At 39.3% G+C, this 25099-nt stretch overlaps 1 protein-coding gene across 1 annotated transcript in view; it reads left to right on the top strand.

Annotated features, from left to right (window-relative positions):
• SCN8A (sodium voltage-gated channel alpha subunit 8) overlaps positions 1–25099 on the top strand; it is a 127953-nt gene that overhangs the window by 46169 nt on the left and 56685 nt on the right. Inside the window, exons 3-5 of the mRNA XM_087886940.1 lie at positions 17109–17227; positions 20112–20201; positions 22872–23000. Coding sequence (XP_087743066.1) covers positions 17109–17227; positions 20112–20201; positions 22872–23000 — 338 coding nt within the window. The remainder of the gene's footprint in view (positions 1–17108; positions 17228–20111; positions 20202–22871; positions 23001–25099) is intronic.

Genomic DNA, 25099 nt, shown 5'->3' with positions numbered 1-25099 from the left:
CTGGCTTCCCGGGAGGTGACACGAGGCTGGCTCCAGGGGATTATAAATGCTTCATTGGGTGAGGGTGTCTTTCCCGCCGCCTTGAAAGAGGCGGTGGTGAGACCTCTCCTCAAGAAGCCTTCCCTGGACCCGGCAGTATTGGCTAACTATCGTCCAGTCTCCAACCTTCGCTTTGTGGCGAAGGTTGTTGAGAGTGTGGTTGCACGACAACTTCCCCAGTACCTGGATGAAACGACGTATCTAGATCCGTTCCAGTCGGGCTTCAGGCCTGGGTACAGCACGGAAACGGCATTGGTCGCGTTGGTGGATGATCTCTGGAGGGCTCGGGACAGGGGGTGCTCCTCTGTCCTGGTCCTGTTAGACCTCTCAGCGGCTTTTGATACCATCGACCATGGTATCATGCTGCACCGGTTGGAAGAGTTGGGGGTGGGAGGCACCGTACTACGGTGGTTCTCCTCCTTTCTCTCCGACAGGTCGCAGTCTCTGTTGACGGGGGGGCAGAGGTCGACCCCGAGGCCCCTTATATGTGGGGTGCCACAAGGGTCGGTTCTCTCGCCCCTTTTGTTCAACATTTATGTGAAGCCGCTGGGTGAGATCATCCGTGGTTTCGGGGTGGAGTACCATCAGTACGCTGACGACACCCAGCTGTACATCTCCACCCCAGACCACCCCAACGATGCCCTTGAAGTGATGTCCCGGTGCCTGGAGGCCATACGGATCTGGATGGGGAGGAACAGGCTCAGGCTCAACCCATCCAAGACCGAGTGGCTGTGGTTTCCGACGTCCCGATATAGTCAGCTGGTGCCATCGCTGACTATTGGGGGCGAATCATTGGCCCCCACGGAGAGGGCTCGCAACTTGGGCGTCCTCCTGGATTCACGGCTGTCTTTAGAAGAGCACTTGACGGCCGTGACCGGGAGGATTTTTCATCAGGTTCGCCTGATCCGCCAGTTGCGTCCCTTTCTGGATCGGGACTCGTTACGCACGGTCACTCATGCCCTCGTCACCTCCCGTCTGGACTATTGTAACGCTCTCTACATGGGGCTCCCCTTGAGGTGCACTCGGAGGCTCCAACTGGCGCAGAGTGCGGCCGTGCGGGTGGTGATGGGAGCGACGTGGTGCTCCCATGTAACACCTCTCCTGCGCGAGCTGCACTGGCTCCCGGTGGTCTTCAAGTGCGCTTCAAGGTTTTGGTTATCACCTTTAGAGCGCTCCATGGCTTAGGACCTGGTTATTTACGGGACCGCCTGCTACCACCAATAGCCTCCCACTGACCAGTACGCTCCCATAGAGAGGGGCTCCTCCGGGTGCCGTCGGCCAAACAATGTCGACTGGCGGCCCCCAGGGGGAGAGCCTTCTCTGTGGGGGCACCTACGATCTGGAACGAGCTCCCCCCAGAGATACGGAGGATCCCGGATCTGCGTACCTTCCGTCGCGCGCTTAAGACCTTTCTATTTCACCAAGCCGGCCTGACCTAAGCTTTTCCCCTTTTTAAATGGGAATTTTAAATTTGGTTTTAAATTGTTGGGGTTTTAAATTTGTCAGCCAAATTATTTAATTTTGTTTTAATCTATTTTAAATTTTGTATTTATATGTTTTATTCCATGGCTGTGCACCGCCCTGAGTCCTTCGGGAGTAGGGCGGTATACAAATTCAATAAAATAAATAAAAAAAATAAATAAAAAAAATACTTTAAAAAGTAAAAAAAAAAAGTTCCATGATAGCGGAGCAGAGCTGATCGTCTGAACTTTTTTTTTTACTTTTTTTAGCATTTTTTTACTACTGTTTCGGGCACTAGGTAGTAAAAAATGCTTTAAAAAAGTAAAATAAAGGTTCCGACAATCAGCTGTGACAATAAGCTGTGCCTTGGAATCCTCAGAACTTTTTTTTTTTACTTTTTAAAGCATTTTTTTACTACCTATTGCCCAGAGGTAAAATGCTGCCAGTTCTGACCGGTTCTCCTGGTGGTGGAAATTATGACTAGTTCCCCGAACCAGCAAATATCACCTCTGGCTGGCCCTGCTCGCGCCCACCCCGCCCCTTCCAGGAGTCCCCACGTGGTCCATTTTTGCTCCCAGGTAAGTGCAGGGAAGCTTCCCTGAGGCCTGCTAGGCCGAAAACAGGGGGTGGGGGGGTGATGCGAAACAAAGAAAGAAAGAAAGAGGGAAGGGAGAAAGAAAGAGGGAGGGAGGGAGGGAGGGAGGGAGGGAAAAAGGAGAAGAAGGAAGGACCACAACCTGGCACTAGACGCAGTTTCAGAGGATACCTTGAAAGAGCACAGCAATCTAGGGCTGGAAGGCACCTGGAGGGCATCTAGTCCAACCTCCTGCTCCAGCAGGACATTGTTAAAGTGAGTTTCTGTCGTTTGACACCCCCCCAGTCACATGACTACATAGCCATGCCTACCCAGTCATATGACACACACACACATCCCCACCAAAGGCACGCCCAGAGAACCGGTAGGAAAAATAATTAGATTTCACCACTGGATTAGATGGACATTGCATACGCAACTGAAAATGTACAGGTCACATTTACAGGTCACATTTACAAGAATGGCACCTCCATTGATTGTTATACTAGTTCATCTATTCTTGGTGTCATGCTTACTTGAAATAGAGGAATATTTAGAAACCAAGACTGATGAGAAACCAAGGCTGCCAATAATAAAGTTGTTTAGCTGGGGCTTTGGATATTGGTGCCTTCTTCTGTAGAGAAGTCTTTTAGTCTTATTCTCTTGAAGGCTTCAGGAGTTTAGGACATATTATTTCAAGGAATTTTCAGGAGATAATTGGAACCACAGGGGGAGGCATTTGCATTCTGCAATAGCTTAGGGACATGCTTTGTCTGTTTTATGTGTTTTATGTGTTGGTGACATTTATGTTTTAAAAACAAAACCAACAAAGGCATCATATAAGGGCCTGGTGGCTCAGCAGACTGATAGCATTGTGATTAACACCACCTGTCTGCAATTACTGTAAGTTCGAATCTCATCAGACTCAAGGTTGACTCAGCCTTCCATCCTTTCTAAGGTAGGTAAATTGAGGACCCAGTTTGTGGGGGCAATAAGCTGACTTTGTATAAATATACAAAAGTATGAAGGCTATTGCTTAACGCATTGTAAGCCGCCCTGAGTCTCCAGAGAAGGGCGGCATATAAATCAAAATTTATATATATATATATAGCAAACAATAACAGGCATCCAAAACAAAAATCTGGGGGAAAAAACCTCAGTCCCCAGAGAATCATAGAAAAGAGATGAAGATGGGAGAGATGTGTTCTGCACCCGTGGAGAATAACTAACAACCCTAGTTATTCCCCAATAGACTAGCAGTAGGTTCTCCAGGTATAAATCTGCTGGCAATAGGAAGCCCCAGGATATTTCAGGAATGGTGCTGAAATAGACAGCCTTGGATCCTTTAGATAATGATTCTTCCTTTCCCCAGTGAGTCCACTAGATCTGGATCTTCCAACAGAAAGAAAAATGCTAGTAGGAAACAACAGTATCCTTCCCCCCTCCCCCAACTTTCCAATCCTAAAAAATATATTGTATTTTAAATCATGCACCACATAAACCAGCAAGTCTTCAGGTTTGACATCTGATCTGCCACTTCCAATCCCTTGAACTCTTTTAGGGTGATATAATTGTCAAGAAATAAACGTCAGACTCCAAAAATTAGAAGGCTTTCTAAATACAAATATTTTAACACTGTGGCAAAAGGCCAGCGAAGCAAAAGAACAATTTACATCCAAAGACTGCTTGCCTGAAAGTGATCATAATCATGTTGATGTTTCCCAGTAGATTCCCAGTAAAGTATTTGAACTTAATCCCATGTTATTGCATGCTTAAATTGCACCCTAACATGAACTTGCTTGGGAATGAGGCCCACAGAAGAGAATTATTATTATTATTATTATTATTTATTGAATTTGTATACCGCCCTACTCCCGAAGGACTCAGGGCGGTGCACAGCCATGGAATAAAACAAATAAATACAAAATTTAAAATAGATTAAAATGACAATTAAATAATTTGGCTGAACGAATTTAAAACCCCAACAATTTAAAACCAAATTTAAAATTTCCATTTAAAAAGGGGAAAAGCTTAGGTCAGGCCGGCTTGGTGAAATAGAAAGGTTTTTAGCGCGCGACGGAAGGTACGCAGATCCGGGATCCTCCGTATCTCTGGGGGGAGCTCGTTCCAGATCGTAGGTGCCCCCACAGAGAAGGCTCTCCCCCTGGGGGCCGCCAGTCGACATTGTTTGGCCGACGGCACCCGGAGGAGCCCCTCTCTATGGGAGCGTACTGGTCGGTGGGAGGCTATTGGTGGTAGCAGGCGGTCCCGTAGATAACCAGGTCCTAAGCCATGGAGCGCTCTAAAGGTGATAACCAAAACCTTGAAGCGCACTCGGAAGACCACCAGGAGCCAGTGCAGCTCGCGCAGGAGAGGTGTTACATGGGAGCGCCACGTCGCTCCCATCACCACCCGCGCGGCCGCACTCTGCGCCAGTTGGAGCCTCCGAGTGCACCTCAAGGGGAGCCCCATGTAGAGAGCATTACAATAGTCCAGACGGGAGGTGACGAGGGCATGAGTGACCGTGCGTAACGAGTCCCGATCCAGAAAGGGACGCAACTGGCGGATCAGGCGAACCTGATGAAAAATCCTCCCGGTCACGGCCGTCACGTGCTCTTCTAAAGACAGCCGTGAATCCAGGAGGACGCCCAAGTTGCGAGCCCTCTCCGTGGGGGCCAATGATTCGCCCCCAATAGTCAGCGATGGCACCAGCTGACTATATCGGGACGTCGGAAACCACAGCCACTCGGTCTTGGATGGGTTGAGCCTGAGCCTGTTCCTCCCCATCCAGATCCGTACGGCCTCCAGGCACCGGGACATCACTTCAAGGGCATCGTTGGGGTGGTCTGGGGTGGAGATGTACAGCTGGGTGTCATCAGCGTACTGATGGTACTCCACCCCGAAACCACGGATGATCTCACCCAGCGGCTTCACATAAATGTTGAACAAAAGGGGCGAGAGAACCGACCCTTGTGGCACCCCACATATAAGGGGCCTCGGGGTCGACCTCTGCCCCCCCGTCAACACAGACTGCGACCGGTCGGAGAGAAAGGAGGAGAACCACCGTAATACGGTGCCTCCCACCCCCAACTCTTCCAACCGGTGCAGCATGATACCATGGTCGATGGTATCAAAAGCCGCTGAGAGGTCTAACAGGACCAGGACAGAGGAGCACCCCCTGTCCCGAGCCCTCCAGAGATCATCCACCAACGCGACCAATGCCGTTTCCGTGCTGTACCCAGGTCTGAAGCCCGACTGGAACGGATCTAGATACGTCGTTTCATCCAGGTACTGGGGAAGCTGTCGTGCAACCACACTCTCAACAACCTTCGCCACAAAGCGAAGGTTGGAGACTGGACGATAGTTAGCCAATACTGCCGAGAATATTTGTAGCTCAGGGTTGAACTGTGGAGTCCCTGGTGCTCTCTGATCTTGGTGGTTTTCTTGCAGATGTTTCATTACCAAAGCAGGTAACATCAGCAGCACATTGATGATGTTATCTAGTTTGGTAATGAAACATCTGCAAGAAAACTACTAAGTTCAGAGAGTACCAAGGACCCCACAATGAGTCCCACAGAATTCAGTAAAGACATAAATCAGATTGTAGTGTTATAGTATTATGTATGTGTTGCGATATTTTAGGATCAGACTCAATAATATTATTAAGAGTTAAAGGTTTAAATATATATCCTTTTATTTACAATAGGCATTCTATATTCACTGAATATTCACAGATAGAAGCAAGGAAATAGGGGAAGGTAGCTCCTTATATATACAATGGGTGGAGCTATAAGTGGGAGTGGTGAGTCATGAATACATTAAGAATTAAAGAATAAGTTAACCCTTGATATCCTATATACATACTATTTACACATTGGGGAATAAGGCATTTACATCTAACAAATCCCCCTCTAAATGCCGATTAGTTATACAACACCAATTACATTCAGATTCGGGACAATACAATACATGTAGCTTGGAAGTTAAATATTTGTGCTGTTTAGAAGGTAAAGGCTTTGTCAATATGTCAGCCACTTGTTCTGAAGTATCACAATGTATTGCTTTTATAAATCCGTCCTGAGACAATTGTCTCACATGTTTAAACTTTATATCTATGTGTCTGGACCTTTGTCCAATAGCATCGGATCTAGATATTTCAATAGCTGCTTTGTTGTCTTCATTCATAACAAAAGGTAAAGCAGGCTTTTTCCAAACATCTGAAATTAAATCATTAAACCATACAAGGTTATTTGCAGCTTTGGATAAACAAACGTATTCTGCTTCTGTTGTTGAAGTGGCTACTAGTTCTTGTTTACCGGTATACCAATAAACTGGACAGTCATTTAAGAAGAAAATATAACCTGATGTACTTTTTCTGCAGGATGTGTCTCCGGCCCAATCCGCATCAGCGTAACATACAAGTCTTGGTTCCTTGTTATCACTAGGCTCTAATATTAGACAAAAATCTAATGTGCTTTTCAGATATCTTAAAATTCTTTTGACAGCTTCCCAGTGATACATTGTTGGTTTGCTGACATATCTGGACAGTAAATTGAGTGGTAAGGCTATATCTGGTCTAGTCCAATTAGATATATAAAGAAGCGAACCTATGATTGATCTATAAAATGTATTGTCCTTAAATTCAGGAGATGATTCATCAGTATTTCTGAGAAAATCAGTTTGCATAGGAGTATCACAGGGTTTAGCATTGATTAAGTTACATTTGTTCAAAAGTTCTATAATCTTATCTTTTTGAGTAAGTTTGAATCCTTTTCTAGTCTTGTTAATTTGTACACCAAGATATTTGTTCACTTTACCTAGTGATTTCAGTGAGAAATGTTCATTTAATTTGTTTACAAAGATTTCTCTTCTTTCTTTGTGTTTTCCAATATATAAAATGTCATCAACATAAATTAATACAAATTCAATATGATCATTACTCCTTTTGACAAAAAAACAGTTATCAGCAGAGGTAGCATTGAAATCCATGGTCTTAAGTACTTTTACTAGACAATCATATCATCTTTTACCGGATTGTTTTAATCCATATAAACTTTTGTTTAACAACCAAATTTCATTTTTGTTGGTATATTGGCTGTGAGGGGCCCTTACATATATTTCCTTGTCTAGCTTTGCGTGTAGGTACGCAGTCTGTATGTCATATTGGAATACATCAAGATTGAGTGCTGATGCTACCACTAGAGCTGTTTTGACACTCTCTGTCCTTACAGTGGGAGAATATGTGTCAGTGTAGTCCTCTGGATATTTTTGTGCATAACCTTGAGCAACTAACCTAGCTTTGTACAGGGTATTACCCTCTTCCAAGTTTTTAATTTTATATATCCACCTGGTACCAATAATTGTTTTATCCTTAGGTGCAGTTGTAGGTGTAAATACATTTAATCCTTGCAAACTTTCCATTTCTTTTTTCATGGCTAGTTCCCATTTTTCTTTTTCTTCACGAGGAAGTTTTAGTACTTCTTCGTATGTATTAGGTGTTATGGGTTCACCATCCATATGCATTACGTAATCTTTATATTTATTTGGCATCTTATTCCTGTTGTTCCTAATAATTCTTTCAGGTTTGCTATTGTTATCATGCATATATCTTGCCTCCTTTTTTGTTAGTGTATCAGTCTTTATTTTGTGTTGGCTATTTGTCCATGTTTTTGTTTTGTTTTTTTGTTTGTTGATGTTTTGTTTATCTACAGTCTCTTCCTCGTGATATTTTGTTTCTTTATGTTTATTTGGAAATATTTCATTAAGATGTAATTTAGACCAGTTGGCCTGTTCATGGAACACGGCTGTTCTGGAAACTATAAATTTATTGTTGCTATCAATGAATCTATATCCTTTAGTACCAGTTTCATATCCCATGAATCTAAGTCTCCTGGATACATTTTCTCCCTTTCTTCTCAACTGTTTAGGTATGTGTACGTCTGCAGTGACTCCAAAAATGTGCATATGTGCCAATTTTGGTTTTCTATTATACATTACTTCGTATGGTGTCTTATTTATAACACTGGACCAGGTCCTATTTTGTGTGTAATTTGAATAATGTAAGGCTTCTGACCAAAATTGTTTGCTTAAGCCGGCATCCTCTAATGTGCATCTAATCATGGTTTGCAACGTGGAATTCTTTCTCTCTGCAATTCCGTTTTGGAACGCAGAAAATGGACTGGACGTGTAATGTAGCATTCCCCTATCTTTTAACCATAGGGAGAATTCTTTGGACATGAATTCACATCCCCTATCTGTCATAATTTGTTTTATTCTGATATTATGTTGCGTTTCTATGCGTTTATAAAATTCCTTAAATTTTTGAAAAGTTTCATCTTTATGTTTCAATGTATAAACAAACCCATAACGACTATAATCATCTACTATTGTCAGAAAATAACGTTTCCTATAATTAATTGATGGAGTTAGTGGGCCTACTAGGTCCATGTGTACTAAGTCAAAAATTTTGTTAGTTGATCTAGTGGATTTTTTTGGTCTGGGACTAGTTTTCAGTTTTGTAGATTTACATACTGAGCATTCCAAATAGTTTTCACAATTTTTTATTTTGACACCTTCTGCGTGTTCAGTCATTTTTTGTACTACAGGAAAGCTGGCATGTCCTAACTTCCTATGTAAGATATGAGCACATTCATCATGGATTGGCTTACCTATTTTTGGTTTTTCTATATTGTGTGTATCAGTATGACCATGAGATATTTTACATTCATCATTGTCACTGTTGCTAACATTTTCATCATCTACTTCTACACAGTCTTCTACATTTGAATCAATGTTATGCAACCACTCTTCCTTTGTTATTAGGTAAGGTAGGCCTCCTTTAATCATTATAGTACCTATATTATTTTTATTTTTCTCCAAAGTCGCTTTTCCCTTTGAGAAAGTTATATTAATGTCAGAGTCTCTACTTAGTTTTATGGCACTTAATATGTTATGAGGTATTTCAGGTATTAACAATACCCCCTCTATTTTTCCTAGACCAGGCAAAGTTACATTCCCTCTGCCTAATACTTGAACCTTATCTTGGTTAGCTACCTTTATCACAAATTTATCTTCTGCAAAAGAAGACAATATATTTTTGTTATTAGTGGTGTGATTTGTTGCTCCAGAATCAATAAGCCAATTATTGTTCTCATTTTGTTGTGGTTTTGTGTTGTCTTGTTTATTTAGTCCATTCAGTGAACCAGATTTTCTATCTCTTGAATTTTCTCTGCCCCCTCTATTTTCTCTATAATTTGGTGGGCTTCTATATCTATGTCTATTCATGTATTCTGATCTATGTTTTTCTTTTGAGAATCTGGGGCAATCTCTTCTATTGTGTTCCTTGGATCCACAATTATGGCATTTATATGTTTCATTATATTTTTCTTGGAAAGCTACTTTCCTAAAAGGTTTGTGTTCTGTGTGATTGCTAGAACGATTTTTTCTTGAATTGTCTTCTGCTATCAATTTGTTGGATAGACTTTCTATGGATAAATATCCTAGGTTAATAGTGTCTAAATGTGACATAAAATTGTCCCATGATGAATCAAGTGAGTTGATAATAACACTTTTCATTGTTTGGTCTGAAATCACTTCCCCCCTCAAATGCAGTTCAGCCCTTATTTTGTTTAAAGATATTAAATGCTCACTTATAGAAACCCCTGGTTTTACTCTAGATGAAAAGAAATCCTTAGACATTCTTGTGGTAGTAGCTACACTGTCGCTGTGAAACAAATTAAACATGCATTGAATAATTTCTGAAACAGTCAGGTTTGGTTTGATGCTATAATACATTGCAGGAGATACACTAGCTATTATTAAGAAAAAAGCTCTATGGTGTAAACAATCTATTTTTAAAGTCCAAGGTCTTCTTGGGGGACTAGTGATAAAGAATAACAGGTTCTCTTTCATAAAAATAACCTGGAGCTGCTGGTACCATTCTTGCAAATTAATACCGTCAACCCTTAGCTTTGGGAAGTCACTGGGTAAGTTTCCCACATTATTTTGTCCGTTACTTACAACCTGAGGCAGTCCGTGGTCTCGTAAGTGTAGAAAATTGCAAAACGGCGTGGGGATGTCTGCAACGAGTCTGCGCGGTTCTCTCATTAGTTCAAATCTTCCCGGATCGTCAGTATGGCTTCGCGCATGCGCGTTGTCCATTTCTTCTTTGACGTCGTCGTGAAAGGTTCTCTCCATCGCGGCTCGCTCGTTCTGCTCCTCTTCAGATGAGTCGGTCTCTGGCTCGGTCTTTGGAGTCCTGGTGACGGCGGCTGCTCTTCTCCTTCTTTTGTGAGCGTTGTCGCTTGCTTCGGTCTTAGGTGTAGGGCGGAATCGGCAAGGCTCTCTGGGTTCTGGTGTCGTCGTTCTCGAAGTTAGGGTGGAAGTATGCAGGTCTCGAGGCATCGGTTTGCTCGCTTTCTTCTTTGGTGACTCTTTGATGATTTTTAGTTTTGGCCCAAATGCAGCAAAAAGCGTTTTCATCGCTGATTTTATTTGGGACTTTATTGAGTCATCTTCACTCTCTGATTCTGACTCTTCCGAGGATTTTGAATCCTCCTTTTCATTTTCGTTGTCTGATAACGTATTTCGCGCCAGAAATTTTGAACTGAGCATTTTGATTGGCTCTGCTTCGCTCACCTTGGAGGCCTGTTGAAACCAAGATGGCTGCCATTCAAAATTTCGCGCGGGATCACATTTCTTCTTCTTTTTAATGACCTCTTCTGTAGTCATATTACTCACTGTTTTTGGTTCTTTAGACTTCTCATTAGTGATGTTTTTATCTCTCGCTGCTCCGCTGTTCTTCAGCATTTCTTGGAGGTTCGCGATGAGGTTTTCATCATTCTTTTGGCTTTTTAATAGTTTTAATATTTCTGACCTGAGTTCGTTATTCTCTATTTCGATTTCCTCCTGGTCATTATTCTCATCTATTACTTCTTCATCTTCAGTAGTGTATTCTTCGGTTTCTCTTGAAATTGCGTTTGTCGATTCGTTGATTATTTCTTGTTCTGTTTCCATTTCTTTGCTGTAGGCCCTGGTGTTGGGTCTATCTTTCTTGGACATCTTTAAGTCTTTTTCTTTTATTGAGTCAATTAACCATCCTCTGCTACCAGATTGTTGCGATATTTTAGGATCAGACTCAATAATATTATTAAGAGTTAAAGGTTTAAATATATATCCTTTTATTTACAATAGGCATTCTATATTCACTGAATATTCACAGATAGAAGCAAGGAAATAGGGGAAGGTAGCTCCTTATATATACAATGGGTGGAGCTATAAGTGGGAGTGGTGAGTCATGAATACATTAAGAATTAAAGAATAAGTTAACCCTTGATATCCTATATACATACTATTTACACATTGGGGAATAAGGCATTTACATCTAACAGTATGTAATAGAACTGAGATCTGAAGATGAGCTTGTATTTGATACCATGCCAAGCATGGATAAACTTTGGTGAACAAAAGGACGGAAATTGGTATTTTGGAAGGATGAAGGGTTGCAGGCTAAGTAAAGCTATGTCATGGATCTGGTGCGGCTGAAGTTTTGGGCGGATTCTTTATTTGTACATTGTGATATTCTATTTCCCATTTGAAAATAGCAGAATTTGCCATCAGTTTTCAATAGCTATGGTCAGAGAGACACCAAGAACTGCCCCAAAGAGACTTGAAGGTCACAGGCCAATCCCAATCATAAATATATAATATTGTCCATTTCTATATAGGAAACCTATATGTTCTTTTAATCATTTGCCTTTCTGTCATATCTGGTATTTTTAAGTGCCCATATTTTCCTATTGTATAGATAGCTACTGTATATGTCAGTGAGACTGAATTCATGTGCTTCTAATGTAGACCCTTCTTATGAAGAGAATGCTGTGCAGGTTTTCTTTTAATTGTATACATTACATGCCACTATTCCATCACTTCTGAGATTTTGATAGTCATACCATTTGTTTATTCTCTGCAGAGTATTTTGATGGATATGAGAAACATTTTCTTTTTTGTTTCTATATTGGGCCTTTCTTAGAAAAATAATCTCAATTTTTAGCTGAACCATAATCTCCATTCCATATTTTTTTTGTATCAGATTAATGTAGAAACATTATGGGATGAGCAGAGCATGGCTGAAATATTATTTTGAATTATTTTTCTTCTATGCTTTTAATCATGATTTTGAAGACCATAAAATCTTTGCTACTATAATTATTTGGGGTTTTTTATCCATTCATTTTCCATACAGGAAGATATTTGCAAATTCAAGTAAAAAGCATATAAAATTCATTAGGGGAAATGCAATGCTTCACTTTCCCAAAACAAAGCAAGATTTCTTTGGCTTTTTGATCCCCATAAGCAAAAAAGAAATTCATATATATATATATATATATATATATATATATATATATATATATATATATATATATTAATCCATTATCCAATAATTCATTATAAGGTAAAATAATAAGAAATGGCTGCCTTTTGGAAGATTCTTGAAATATGATGCAAAAAATATATAAAAGGAGCAGTAAGAAAAAGAAAAGAATGCCATGTATATTTGCAGCATCTGGCATTTATGGGATTTTACATTTCCATGGCAACTGATGCTTTCATTTTATATTTGCACATTTCAGAAACAACACAGACACTGATGATAAAACTTGACCAGACTTTTGCATGACCAACAAAGGAAATAAAAGTTTGGCTGAACCTACTGGGCTGTCTCTGGTTTTCTAGCACAGTCAACAATAACGTGCAACAAATCCAAATGTTGACAAAATCTGCTCTGCAATTTAGACCTGGGATCACCAGGAAGAACCTACATGATTTTATATGTTTGAATAACCACTCTATATTTACGGAAAATGAATTGACAGAAATTATATTTACCTGCCAGCCTGTAATATTATTATTATAACATTTCATATAATACATATGAAATTTACAGTGTATGGACCTTCATGGCTGTCTGCAATAAACACATTCTGTGAGCAAGAGCAACTTGCCCATTGTAACATGAGCACTTCTATTCGTATAGAACAATCAACTGCAGCCCACTCAAATATGTGTATAAATGTTAAAATAACAGTATGTTTTTAAGCAACAGATGATTGGCAGCCATATTGTTCTTCTCAGTATTATCATAGGGGGGAAAAAACTACACAGGAAGAGGGGGAAACCAAATTTCTCAGTTGAAGTGTTGAAGTTTTGCAGAGGGAGGCAGATTGTCTTTCTATTGACAAGAAAAACTACTCAGCTTGGCTCCTGGCTGATGACCTTCCCTTTCCCTTCATTTCCCGTGGAAGCAAATCTATAGTACCTTTCTATAGTACCTTTAGCCATACCATGACTTTTAATTGATCGAAGAGATAGGACTCTGACAGATTACAGCTCTCCCTTGTTGTAGATCGGGGTGTCAAACTTGATTTCATTGAGGGCCACATCAGGATTGTGTTTGACCTCAGGAGGGAGGGCGGGGCATGGCCAGTTCATAATCACTCAGGAGCGCCTGTGGTGGCCCGAGCTCCGTTTTCAGCTGCAACAGCCTCCTGCAACCCTCTGCCGGTGAAAATGGGCTCGGGAGGGCTGCCTGCAGCCCTCCCGAGCTCCATTTTCACTGGCAGAGGCACCATGGGCCAGTCCTTTGGCCTGCGGGCCAAATCTAAGTATCCCACAGGCCAGATCCGGCCCACGGGCCTTGAGTTTGACACCCCTGTTGTAGATGCTCAGATGCTCAGACTCGTCCCCATAGTGATGACAAACCCATGACATGTGTGTTAAAGGTGATACACCATGACATTTGGTTTGATATGCCAGCATTCGCCAACACATAACAACAAATATTCTCAAAAACATACTCTTTTCTTACACAATTTTCGAAGCTTGCAGAGGCTGCACGAGAATAGGATGTGCGCATCCATGGCCTCCAGACCCTCTGAAAGTTGCACAAGATGGCCATGCTTTTGCACAGTCTTTGGAGCCTCCAAAAATTGCCCGAGAACAGGAAATGCTTTTATGTGGTTTTCAGAGACTGCAGAGCTATGGAAGAGCATTCTCCAAAGCTGCTTCAAGATTGAAGGCCTTGTGAGTCCCGGAGCAGCCTCAGGTAGGTCACAGAGCCAATAGAAAGAGAACATGGCCTAAAGATAGATGGTGCATGGCAGATTTGAGGGGATGCTGGGCCATGGGTGGAATCACACCATTCCTCAAGGCTTGTGCTTCTTGGGAAATGGCATGAGGCAGCCTTTTCAAGTGGCAGCAGTGCTGCTATGGCTGAAGCCAAGGCCCAGCTTCTACTTCAGGCCTAGTCTTGACACTGCCCCTGACTGCCACTGTTCAGAGTGGCCTAGATGGTAGTGGTGAGATAAAGAATTGTTTCTCTTTTGTTTTTGGGGGGGGGTCGTTAGGCATTTTCTGAAATTTTGACACACTGAGCCCAAAACATTCACCATTACTGCCATAATACAAATGTATAAAAGTGTGGTTCAGTTTCAGTTTTTGCACTCTTTTATTAGTCAGCTGAAAGGCAAACTGGTTGATGTGGTTTTCTTAGCATTTTGAAAATGGTGGTGAAGATGACTGCAAATTAGTTTTAAATGGCTTAGTACCTGGTTATCTATGGGACCGCCTGCTACCACCAATAGCCTCCCACCGGCCAGTACGCTCCCATAGAGAGGGGCTCCTCCGGGTGCCGTCGGCCAAACAATGTTGACTGGCGGCCCCTAGGGGGAGAGCCTTCTCTGTGGGGGCACCTACGATCTGGAACGAGCTCCCCCCAGAAATACGGAGGATCCCGTATCTTCGCACCTTCCGTCGCGCACTTAAAACGTTTTTATTTCATCAAGCTGGCCTGGCCTAAATCATCTCCTCTTTTAAATTTAAATTTTAAACATAAATTTTAATCTGTTTAATTATGGGGTATTTTAAAATTCAGCCTAAATTATTTAATTCGTTTTAATTTATTTTAAATTTTGTATTTCTGTGTTTTATCTTCTGGCTGTTCACCGCCCTGAGTCCTTCGGGAGAAGGGCGGTATAGAAATTTAATAAAATAAATGAATAAAATAAATAAATAATTTCTAAGACTCTGGAAACTGAAAATATCCTCTTGTCTTCATTCAACTCAAATTTATCATACTTGTTGCACCATTTATAACTTGGATAAATTGGAGTAATTTTTAAATATGTATGTATGCATGCATGCATGCATGTAGTTAGTTAGTTAGTTAGTTAGTTAGTTAGTTAGTTAGTTAGTTGCTTGCTTACACATTAGATAAACATTTTTTAATCCATCGGTTGCAATGTTCTTCCAGAGCTTCACAAAAGCAGTGGTTGTTCCATTTCTTTCAGCTGTCTTTTCTTCTCCATATGGAGATAAGCCTTGTGGTTGCACTTGAGATCAAGTGGTACATTTGCTGTTCAAGTTAGTTCTGTTTTGGGCATCAAAGTTGGGCAGTTCTCTGGACCACAGACAGGGATACAGGGAAGGAAGATTTCAAGTGTGTCTATGGAACCTTCCATACTACCACAGGATTTGGTTGTGCAGTTGCCATGACTAATTCACAGAATTTTATGTAGTGGTCCTAAATGCAGTGGGCCTTTTTCCATTTGTAATCTTCCAGTGTTTTCCCGTCACTTCCTTCTTCTTCTTTTTTTTCTTTTTCATTTTCTTTGCTTCAGTAAGGAAAATGGATTGGTAATATGAGAAGTCATCCATAATAAAAGTATGGGGTGTGTGGGTATGTAAGGGGGTAGATGTGTTTAGGATGGGAATATGCCTGGGCTTCAGGAGTAGATATTTTGTATTTGCATTGTTTTCCAAAGCAAAGCAGAAAGAGCTTTGCAGAGAACGAAGGTTGCTTCTTCTCTGTGATTGAGCAGGTACTGTATATTCTTTATTCTAATTTATAAAATGGCATCTAATACAAGTCCATATGCTACATAAATATTAGAAGAGGAGTAAGATCTCAGTAAAAATGCAAAGCAATCTGACTCACTAGATGGAGAAGAAACTAAAATGTTCTAGTTATATTTATTAAGGAAAACCATGTTACTTGACTGATTATCTTTCTAAGGTTTCCCTGTTGTTGGTTGTTATATCTCTTTCACTGAGCTACATACTGATATATTTTAAACAGTTAAATAACATATGTGATCCTGTTTTGAAAGCCATTCTATACACAATACAGAAAGAAACAGGAGCAGTAGTTGCAGAATTCTAGTCTGTTCCAATTAAACTCCAGAGAAAGCGTTTGGATCAATCTTGGAATCTCCCCTCCATATAGAAGGAAAATGTTTCATGGTGTACAACATGTAAATGTTATGTGCGGAGTGTAACTCTCAAAACAAGATGGCAGCTTGCTATAATGTCAGCCCTTAGAGACAGCTCAGACTTTAATACCAAAGTCATGAATGGTAAAGCTATTTTTATTACAGGGTTATAGTAACAGACCTTTGCAACCCTGAATGTGTCTTTCCCCTCCCTGCCTTTATCCTAAAGAGAACTGGGGAGTGGGGAGTGTCCAATCTGAAAGATTTTGTCTAACTCCATTCCTGCTTTGGACTGAGATTTCTCTTCTCTTACTGTTGCCTTGGCTGTGTCAAGTCTTCCTCAAGGTTTTTTCACAGCCCATTACATCTAGTCTATTCTTTCACTCTCCATGTGCTACTTCATTCCTCCTTTACTGGGGTAAAGGCTGAGAAATACTTTGTAATACACATTTCACAGTGGGACCTATTCTCAGGTAAATGAAGCCTTAATATATAAATTTGCTTTAAGGATGTAAGCTACTGTTGTTGTTAATATTATTGCTGTTGTTGCTGCTGTTTTTAATGTGCTGCTTTAAAAGAGCTGTCAGATCAATTAAAGTAAAAGTATATTGTGGAATATCTTCAAAATGATTTCAACACAGAGAATCACCCAGCTAACAAGATTCTTTATAAGAATGATATATTCATGGTTTTTGAATTAAATATGTATGCTTTCTTCCTAGGTTTATGAATGTGTAACTTTTCTTTCTTTTTCTCTTTCTCTGCAGACCTTTGTAGTACTAAACAGAGGCAAAACACTCTTCCGATTTAGTGCCACGCCTGCCTTGTACATTTTAAGTCCTTTTAATCTGCTTAGGAGAATAGCTATTAAAATTTTGATACATTCATATCCTTTTCATAGTAATGTGTACCACTTATTCTGAAGTCATTATTTCCTGTTTTGCTGGATTAATGGGCTGCCTTTAAAAAAAGCATTATTTGGATTTAAAAACATATTTTATAGAAAAAGCCTGCCTCAGGGAGATTGAAATTTCCCTAAGCAACTGTAAGAGTAGGTGAATGAAAGTGAATTTATTAGGGATGATGTTTCATAATTAGGGAATGTATGTACAAGATATGTCCATAGATTTGAATACAGGCTGTCTTTGACTTACGACTGTTTATATAACAATTGTTTGACGTTTTGGCTACACTGAAAAAAGTGATTTACCACCAGTCCTCATACTTACAACTGTCACAATATCATCATGGTCACGTGGTCAAAATTTTCGCATTTGGCAATCAACATGGTTTATGATAGTTGCAGCATCCCGGGGTCACATGACTGCCCAGAGAATTTCTGACAAGCAACAGAAGAACCCAGGTTTATTTAATGATGGTTGTGATTCACTGAATGACTTGGGGCAAAAAAGGTCGTAAAAGCACGTGAGATTCACTCAAAAGCCACATTGCTGGTCATAAATTGAAAACTACCTGTGACTGATATTCTGCAAGGAGTGCTTACTATCAAGTAGAACTCATGCTAGAGAAAACTTGAAAAGGCTACTGTTTTCTCTTATTCTCTATGTAAGACAGTGCCTCTGCTCAGCCCATGGATTAAATACATCCCAATGCATTCTATATATATCTCCATATTCAGATGCCGCAGGAATGAGAGAGGGAGGCTGGGAGAGATCTGCCCATTGTTATGTGGGACTGCATCTTGACACACACACACACACACACAGAGAGAGAGAGAGAGAGAGAGAGAGAGAGAAGGGTAATATGGAATCTAAATGTTATAAAATGAATCAAATTATTAATTTCAAAAGAGAGATACATATTAATTCTAAATGTGTAGTTATTGCCTTTCTGTGTGAGTCCATAAACAGTCCATAAAACTATCTTGCAATTAAGGTATAATTCTCAAAATCTAAAAGCTGAATAGTCAGAATTCACCTTTTCCAACCGTACTGTTTCTATGTATGTGCAGACATAGGATGTTGTCTGATTATATGATATCATTCATTCAAAGACATTCATTTTGCCTATTTTACTGACTGGGCCTTGATTTGTGATAGTTTTTCTGGGTCTAATTCAGTTCTTATAACTTCCTCTTTTTCTTCCCAGTGAACTGGCAGGCCTCTTTTCAGATCTTCTCATCTGCCTGCAGCAACTGCCTAAGAAATGAATAGGGGCATACAATTGCCCTAGACAGACATGGATGCTCAATTGTTGTTCCCCCCCTCCCCTTCACTTTTGCAACCATATATGAAACTCCCCAAACCAATTCACTTTAAAACACAGGTTCACCCTTTATACTAAAGCACAATGTGTTTGATTTATTTCTAGCTTAGCATGAGGCATTAATGAAGCTAACAAATAAACTGTGGTTTCATAATCACATGATTTGGAGTTTCCTGATTTGTTTTGTGTTCCAACCAAGCCTCTGTCCAATCCACAAGTAAACGTAAAAAGTTTTTGAAATCATTGAAACTCTTTTTTTCCTTTTTAATCCAGAAAAAATGTTTGACTCATGAAGTAGAATTTTCTTATCCTTCTACTCAGAAAATCTCTGTTTAGCTCTAAATTGTTTAGAGCTAATAAATCTAAAAGTGTTTAAGAAATGAAGCTTGTCAAACTTTGTGTCCACATAGGCTGCATTAGGGGTGTGAGTTAGATTGAAACCCCTTGACTCCCAGCCACTCAATTTGTGAGCCAATTATAAAAACCTCAGTTCCTGCAATTTTCTCATGAGGGGTAGCTGTCCAAAATGCAAGTGGGCAATCTCAAAATCTCTCCTTTATCCAGAAAGACTGCACCAGCTAGTATTCACCATCCTGCCACCAATCACCACTGCAATGCTACTCCTGCTCCTTCAGGGACATCTAGTCCACAATAAATCCTTACCAGAAGACCAAGACATTTTCTCATTTGAAGTGGTATCAGTTTGAAATATGAATATGAAACCACCACTGGGTAATATATACACTATTCCAAATCAGATAGGCTTCTTTTTTATGATTTTTTCCCCTGAACATTCATATGTGAAAGGATTTTTATTTATTCCTTAAGCAAGGAAATGTCCTAAATGCGTAGGTATATTTTGCAAATGTTGTACTCCTGATGTTGCTGAAATATTGGACACATTGGCTGTCATTTTCTAGAGATGATTGGAGATGTAGCTAAGCAGTTTCAGGAATGACAGTTTTTTTTCTAAAGACTTACACTGGATCCTTTCAAAAAAAAAGTTGGAAGTTCTTGATAAATGAACTAATTAATGAATTGATAAGTGAACTGATAAATGAATTAATCGAATTTAATGGAGACTAAATCATTAATGAATTATTATTATTGCCCTACATGAACTGAAAACCCTTATGATTAGTCATATATGGATGTCCATATTCTGCATCTAATTATGAGAAACCTGTGTCTCCTCAGTAAATTGAGCATAATTCAATACAATTGCAGTACAAGTGAGTTCAGTTCCAGTTAAGGTTCCCAAAGAACTTCTTTGTGCTCATGTGGCTGGGTTCAGTATAATCTAAACTGTAAAAAGGTGTAAATCCTTCTCAAGCCAAAGTCAAATCTAGGCATATTGTCACATTTGTTATCAGGAAAGTTTCATATCTACACTTTATTAATACTATTTCTTGGGGGGGGGGGGGGGAAGCGTTTGATTTTTGTTCCCAAATTTAAACAAGTAAGATTTACCGTCAGGTTAATGTTCTTTTGTTTATGTCAATAAGAAATTTCTTATCTTTTGTGTTTCCTTGACTTTGTTTTACAGTATTTAGCATGATCATTATGTGCACTATTTTGACGAACTGTGTGTTCATGACTTTTAGTAACCCACCAGAATGGTCGAAACAGGTGGAGTAAGTAATAATATTTTTGTTTGTTTCACTTTGATTGTTTGTAATATCTAGCAATTCTTTACAGTAATAGTTGCCAATTTTGAAGGAAAAGTGTGCCATATATAAACTCCCTGCCCAATATGGTTTAAAATATCAAGCTGGGAGTTAATTGAACATGTTCTCACTCTTGTCATAAATGTCTCTCAAAAGAAAGACAGGATGCCTTCTGTTTAAAATAGATAATTATTAGATTTATTTTTATTTTTTTTAGTGTATATTGAATCTCTCAAAGATGGATAATTTTAGAAAGTTTTTAATGTTGCTTAGTTAGGCAACATAATGAAGAGCGTTTTGACTTCTTGTATAAGCATATTAACAGGATCTCCTTTCAAACAGGATTAATAGGCTGAGATGGCATTAATAGACCTGATGGATTTTTATCTAGAAGCTGATAAAGGGGCTGTTTTCTTGGGTCAGAAATGGATTTCAGTAACAACAATGGCGCCAAGCAGACCATTTGGGAATAATAGGCATTGCTACTTGAAACTTAGATTATGGTGCCTGAAGTCTGTTGCTAGAGTCTGCTGGGGAATTTTGATATGGAGTTCCTACAATTTATCCACTCTCCAAAGATTTTCCACTTTATATAAAACCACTGGAGATTACCAGGAAATCTGGTCCATAATGATGTTGATATGCATTTTTTTTTCATACCACCTATTTGGGAAATAACAAACCTCTCCAAATGCTTACCTTCAGGCATTCATTGGTTGAAGGAGATATAATATATTAAAACTGAGACTTTATCTTAAATGTCTTAAGCCTGGATTACCTAAGGGAATGCTAACTTCTAGATCAACCTTGGTAACTTTAAGATGTGTAGACTGCAACTCTCAGAATTCTCCAGATAATATACTGGCTGAGGAATTCTGGGAGTTGAAGTTCATGCATCTTAAAGTTATCAAATTTGAGAAACACTGTCCTAGATTTTGTCTACCTAGCAGTGACTTCTCCACTGATTTTCATAAACTCTGGAATGCACTCACTTTTGAAAAACTGTAAACTGTTTTTATCCTTTAAAAACTCAAAGGCGTGTTTTCAAGGATTTTTAAATAGGGATTAAGATAAACTGAATAGTATTATTTGCATGCTTTACCCTTGTTAATTGCTAGCCTATATATGTTTAAACTAAATAATTAATGATTTAGGTTTGCATGCATCAACAAGGTAAACATTCTTTAAATTTCTATTTATTTTGAATGAGCAACCATGTTCTTTCTGCAGTGTGATCACTCTATCTTAATTCTTCCTGACAGTGGAACAGCTAAAAAAACAACTTGAATGGTTCCATCTGTGATTTGTTTAGCTTATATATGAGCAGGATATATTATGTATAACAAGCCCCAATCTTAAGGCAAATATATATTTAATTGTATTTATTGATCTAATTTATATAGCTGCCCATCGCTGGGTGGGTTGCCAGTGTTGTAAATCTTGACTTATAACTTTTTGGGGTGGGGAAGGGAGGAACCAGGATCATGGGTTACATTATAATGCTAAAAGAGATACTGATGAAGCAATCCAGGTTGTGTTGTTGTTTTTATCTACTTCTGTTGCCGGAAATCACAAACAAATATTGTCAACTAGATGCCTGAGATGTCAGAATTCTCAAAAAATGTAGTTTATTATTGGTACAAATACCAACTAATGTCATTTCAGTAGATGAGATTTGTATGCATATATATACACACAACAATATATATATACCATATTTCCATGAAAATAAGACCCTGTCTTATATATTTTTGAACACTGAAATAAGTGCTTGGCCTTATTGCCATGCACACAAAAGCCCGATTGGGCTTATTATCAGGGGATATCTTATTTGGGGGGAAACAGGGTACATACATACATACATACATACATACATACATACATACATAACATGTTTTCCCCAAAATAAGACATCCCCTGATAATAAGCCCAGTCGGGCTTTTGAGCGCATGGCAATAAGGCCAAGCGCTTATTTCAGGGTTCAAAAAAATATAAGACACGGTCTTATTTTCAGGGAAACACAGTACGTACACACACACACACACACACACACACACACACATCACTGGTGGGTGGGCGTGGTGTGGCTTGGTGGGTGTGGCTTGGTGGGCATGGCAGGGGAAGGTTACTGCAAAATCCCCATTTCCTCCCAATCAGCTGGGACTTGGGAGGCAGAGAATAGATGGGGGCGGGGCCAGTCAGAATTTTTACTACCGGTTCTCCAGACTACTCAAAATTTCTGCTACCAGTTCTCCAGAACTGGTCAGAACCTGCTACATGATTGCAGTCCTAACATTATACCAGCCATGATCTATATGCTTACGGTAGATCTTGTATTAATATCTAAGTATATAGATCTTTTATTAAGTCAGCAAAACATTCTCTCCTCCCCTTCACTGCTTGTGCAACACATGACAGCTCTATAACAATACTGTAAGTCTGTTCTGTTAAAATGTTCCTTAACAGATCCACTTTGGTCAACAAGATTTTGCAGTGTCATCCAGAAACCTGAAAAAGGTTATGAAATAATTACAGTCAATAAATATTTAGAATCTTGGCTTTTGAAATGTAAATATATACAGTATTTCACCCTCTTTCATTAAAATACTATTCATCATTATTCTTTACTTTCAACAGGTACACATTCACTGGTATATATACATTTGAATCCCTTGTGAAAATTATTGCAAGAGGCTTCTGCATAGATGGTTTCACTTTTCTTCGTGACGCATGGAACTGGCTAGATTTCAGTGTCATCATGATGGCGTAAGTGCCGCAATTAGTGTTATTCTTGTCAGGAGAAGCCATATGATAACTATAAGTGAAAAGAAAAAAATATATACTTTTGAAGTAATCCAGAAAATCAGGAAAAAAAACGATAATTGGGGTTTTTTTATTATTCTGGACTAATGACTGGAAAGTTATCTAAAATGGCTTCACATGTAAGATATGAAGATCTTCACATCTAAGATACAACATTCTGACATTAGGGTGCAGGACTAAGAAACTTCCTTCTCCATAATATTACTCTGGCAATATGTATTTTGGAGTAGTTTTAGTTGACAACCTGTTTTGCAACCAGTCTTAATTTTTCTTAACCTAGATATTTCAGATGAGTTGGAAAGTGTATATGATTCCTGGATTTGCCTCAGGTTTTTCTATTTATCTGTTTGTTTGTTTATTTATTTATATTTTGCATTTCTTTTTACTTTTGTAATATATAACAAGTAAGCAAAAAGGAAAAAATTATATTATAGCTAAAATGTTATATAATGTATAAGTATAATTTAGTTGATTCATTTTGTATATGGGTATCTCTTAACTAAATGAGGAATCAAAACCTATGATATTTTGATCAGCAACTCCACTAATCTTCAATATTTAGGCATTGCTTGGGTTTGTATGGGAGTTATAGTCCAAAATATATGCAGACCATGAGATTGCTAACTTTTGGTTTAAGTGAACTAACTCTAATTGAAGTTTATACAGCATTCACAGGGAGAAAATTCAAAATTTCAGAATTTTTTTAAAAGTAAAACTCTTTTTTAAAGTTAGCTAACCACAGCATTTAGTCAGTAGTGGAAATATTTTTTTTGAAAATCCACTAATTTTTGGTTTTTCTGAAGTTAATACTTTACATCATGTTTAAGAATAGGAACCTTAATTTTAGCTTCTACAGTAAAATCCACTATAGGTTTAATGAAAAACAGGTCTCCTTGGTTCAGTGGCAACCCCCCCACGCCCGCCCCCCAAGTACAGGAATTTGTGATGTTCCTTTGAAGTCCAATATTCTCTCAGATACATACCAATAAACCTAGTTTAGCAATCACAATTACAACTGGCAACTCAGCTGTCAAGTGAAATGATCGCTAAATGAAATTACAGCAGTGCTTATAATCTGATTTCAGCTTTCCTTTGTTTTACAGACCTGAGTAGGTCATAAATGAGAGGATTGGTCACAAAGTTACTTTTTCATCACTGCTGTAACTGTGAACTAAACGAGGCAGTCACTAAACAAGGACTACCTGTATAGCCAACTGTTCTAAATGCTCAAATTCAGGCAACTCTTAAATTTTCTACCAATTCTTGGGTCAGGGGAAGAGGAGTCTGTGATAGCAAATGTCAACCTAGCCATCACAGCTGTATACTTTTTAAAGTGACTTTGACTTTAAAACATGAGACAATCTTATTACTTTTTTCCTGTGGAGCTGAGGTGATTCTCGTAGGTAAGGAAAGAGAAAGGAGGAAAGCAGACAGAGAAGGTAAATCATAATTCCTATGGAATACCACAGTGGCACTTTCCTGCTTTAGGGAGATGACCTAAAAAATACTGAAACAGAGGAATGCCATGTCTGCAGCCAGGGCCGGATTTTCCTATAGGCTAACTAGGCTTCAGCCTAGGGCCTCAAGATCAAGAGGGGGCCTCAAGATCAAGAGGGGCCTACATTCAAATTGTTAGCAAAATTAAAATTACACTTTCACTATAGGTGAAAGGGCCTCATAAGTGGAATAGCCTAGGGCCTCTTTTCATCTAAATCCGGCCCTGTCTGCAGCAGACATCCCTTGGCCATGTAAGATATTCCACAGTTTGCCTGTGACCAAAGTCCCTCACCCTCTATAACAAGAGGGCCAGCAGAACCAAACAAGAACTTCGCAGGCTATGATCCTGTAATTCAGTTTCTGTATGGCACATATGCTGGTGTGCTGAGCAGGTGTTCTTACAGGAACAGACTATTAGTAGAGCTGATCTATCGCATTACAATTCTTTTCCAGGAAATAAAGGACAGCCATATGATTTCAAGCAAAAACAATAATAATCTCATGTCAACTGAAAGACTAACACATTTTTATGTCATTTCTTTTAT

The sequence above is a fragment of the Pantherophis guttatus genome, chromosome 2 (genome assembly GCF_059756535.1).
Source record: "Pantherophis guttatus breed Tessera chromosome 2, ASM5975653v1, whole genome shotgun sequence".
NCBI lineage: Eukaryota > Metazoa > Chordata > Lepidosauria > Squamata > Colubridae > Pantherophis > Pantherophis guttatus.
This window is presented reverse-complemented; position numbering and strand designations above follow the sequence as displayed.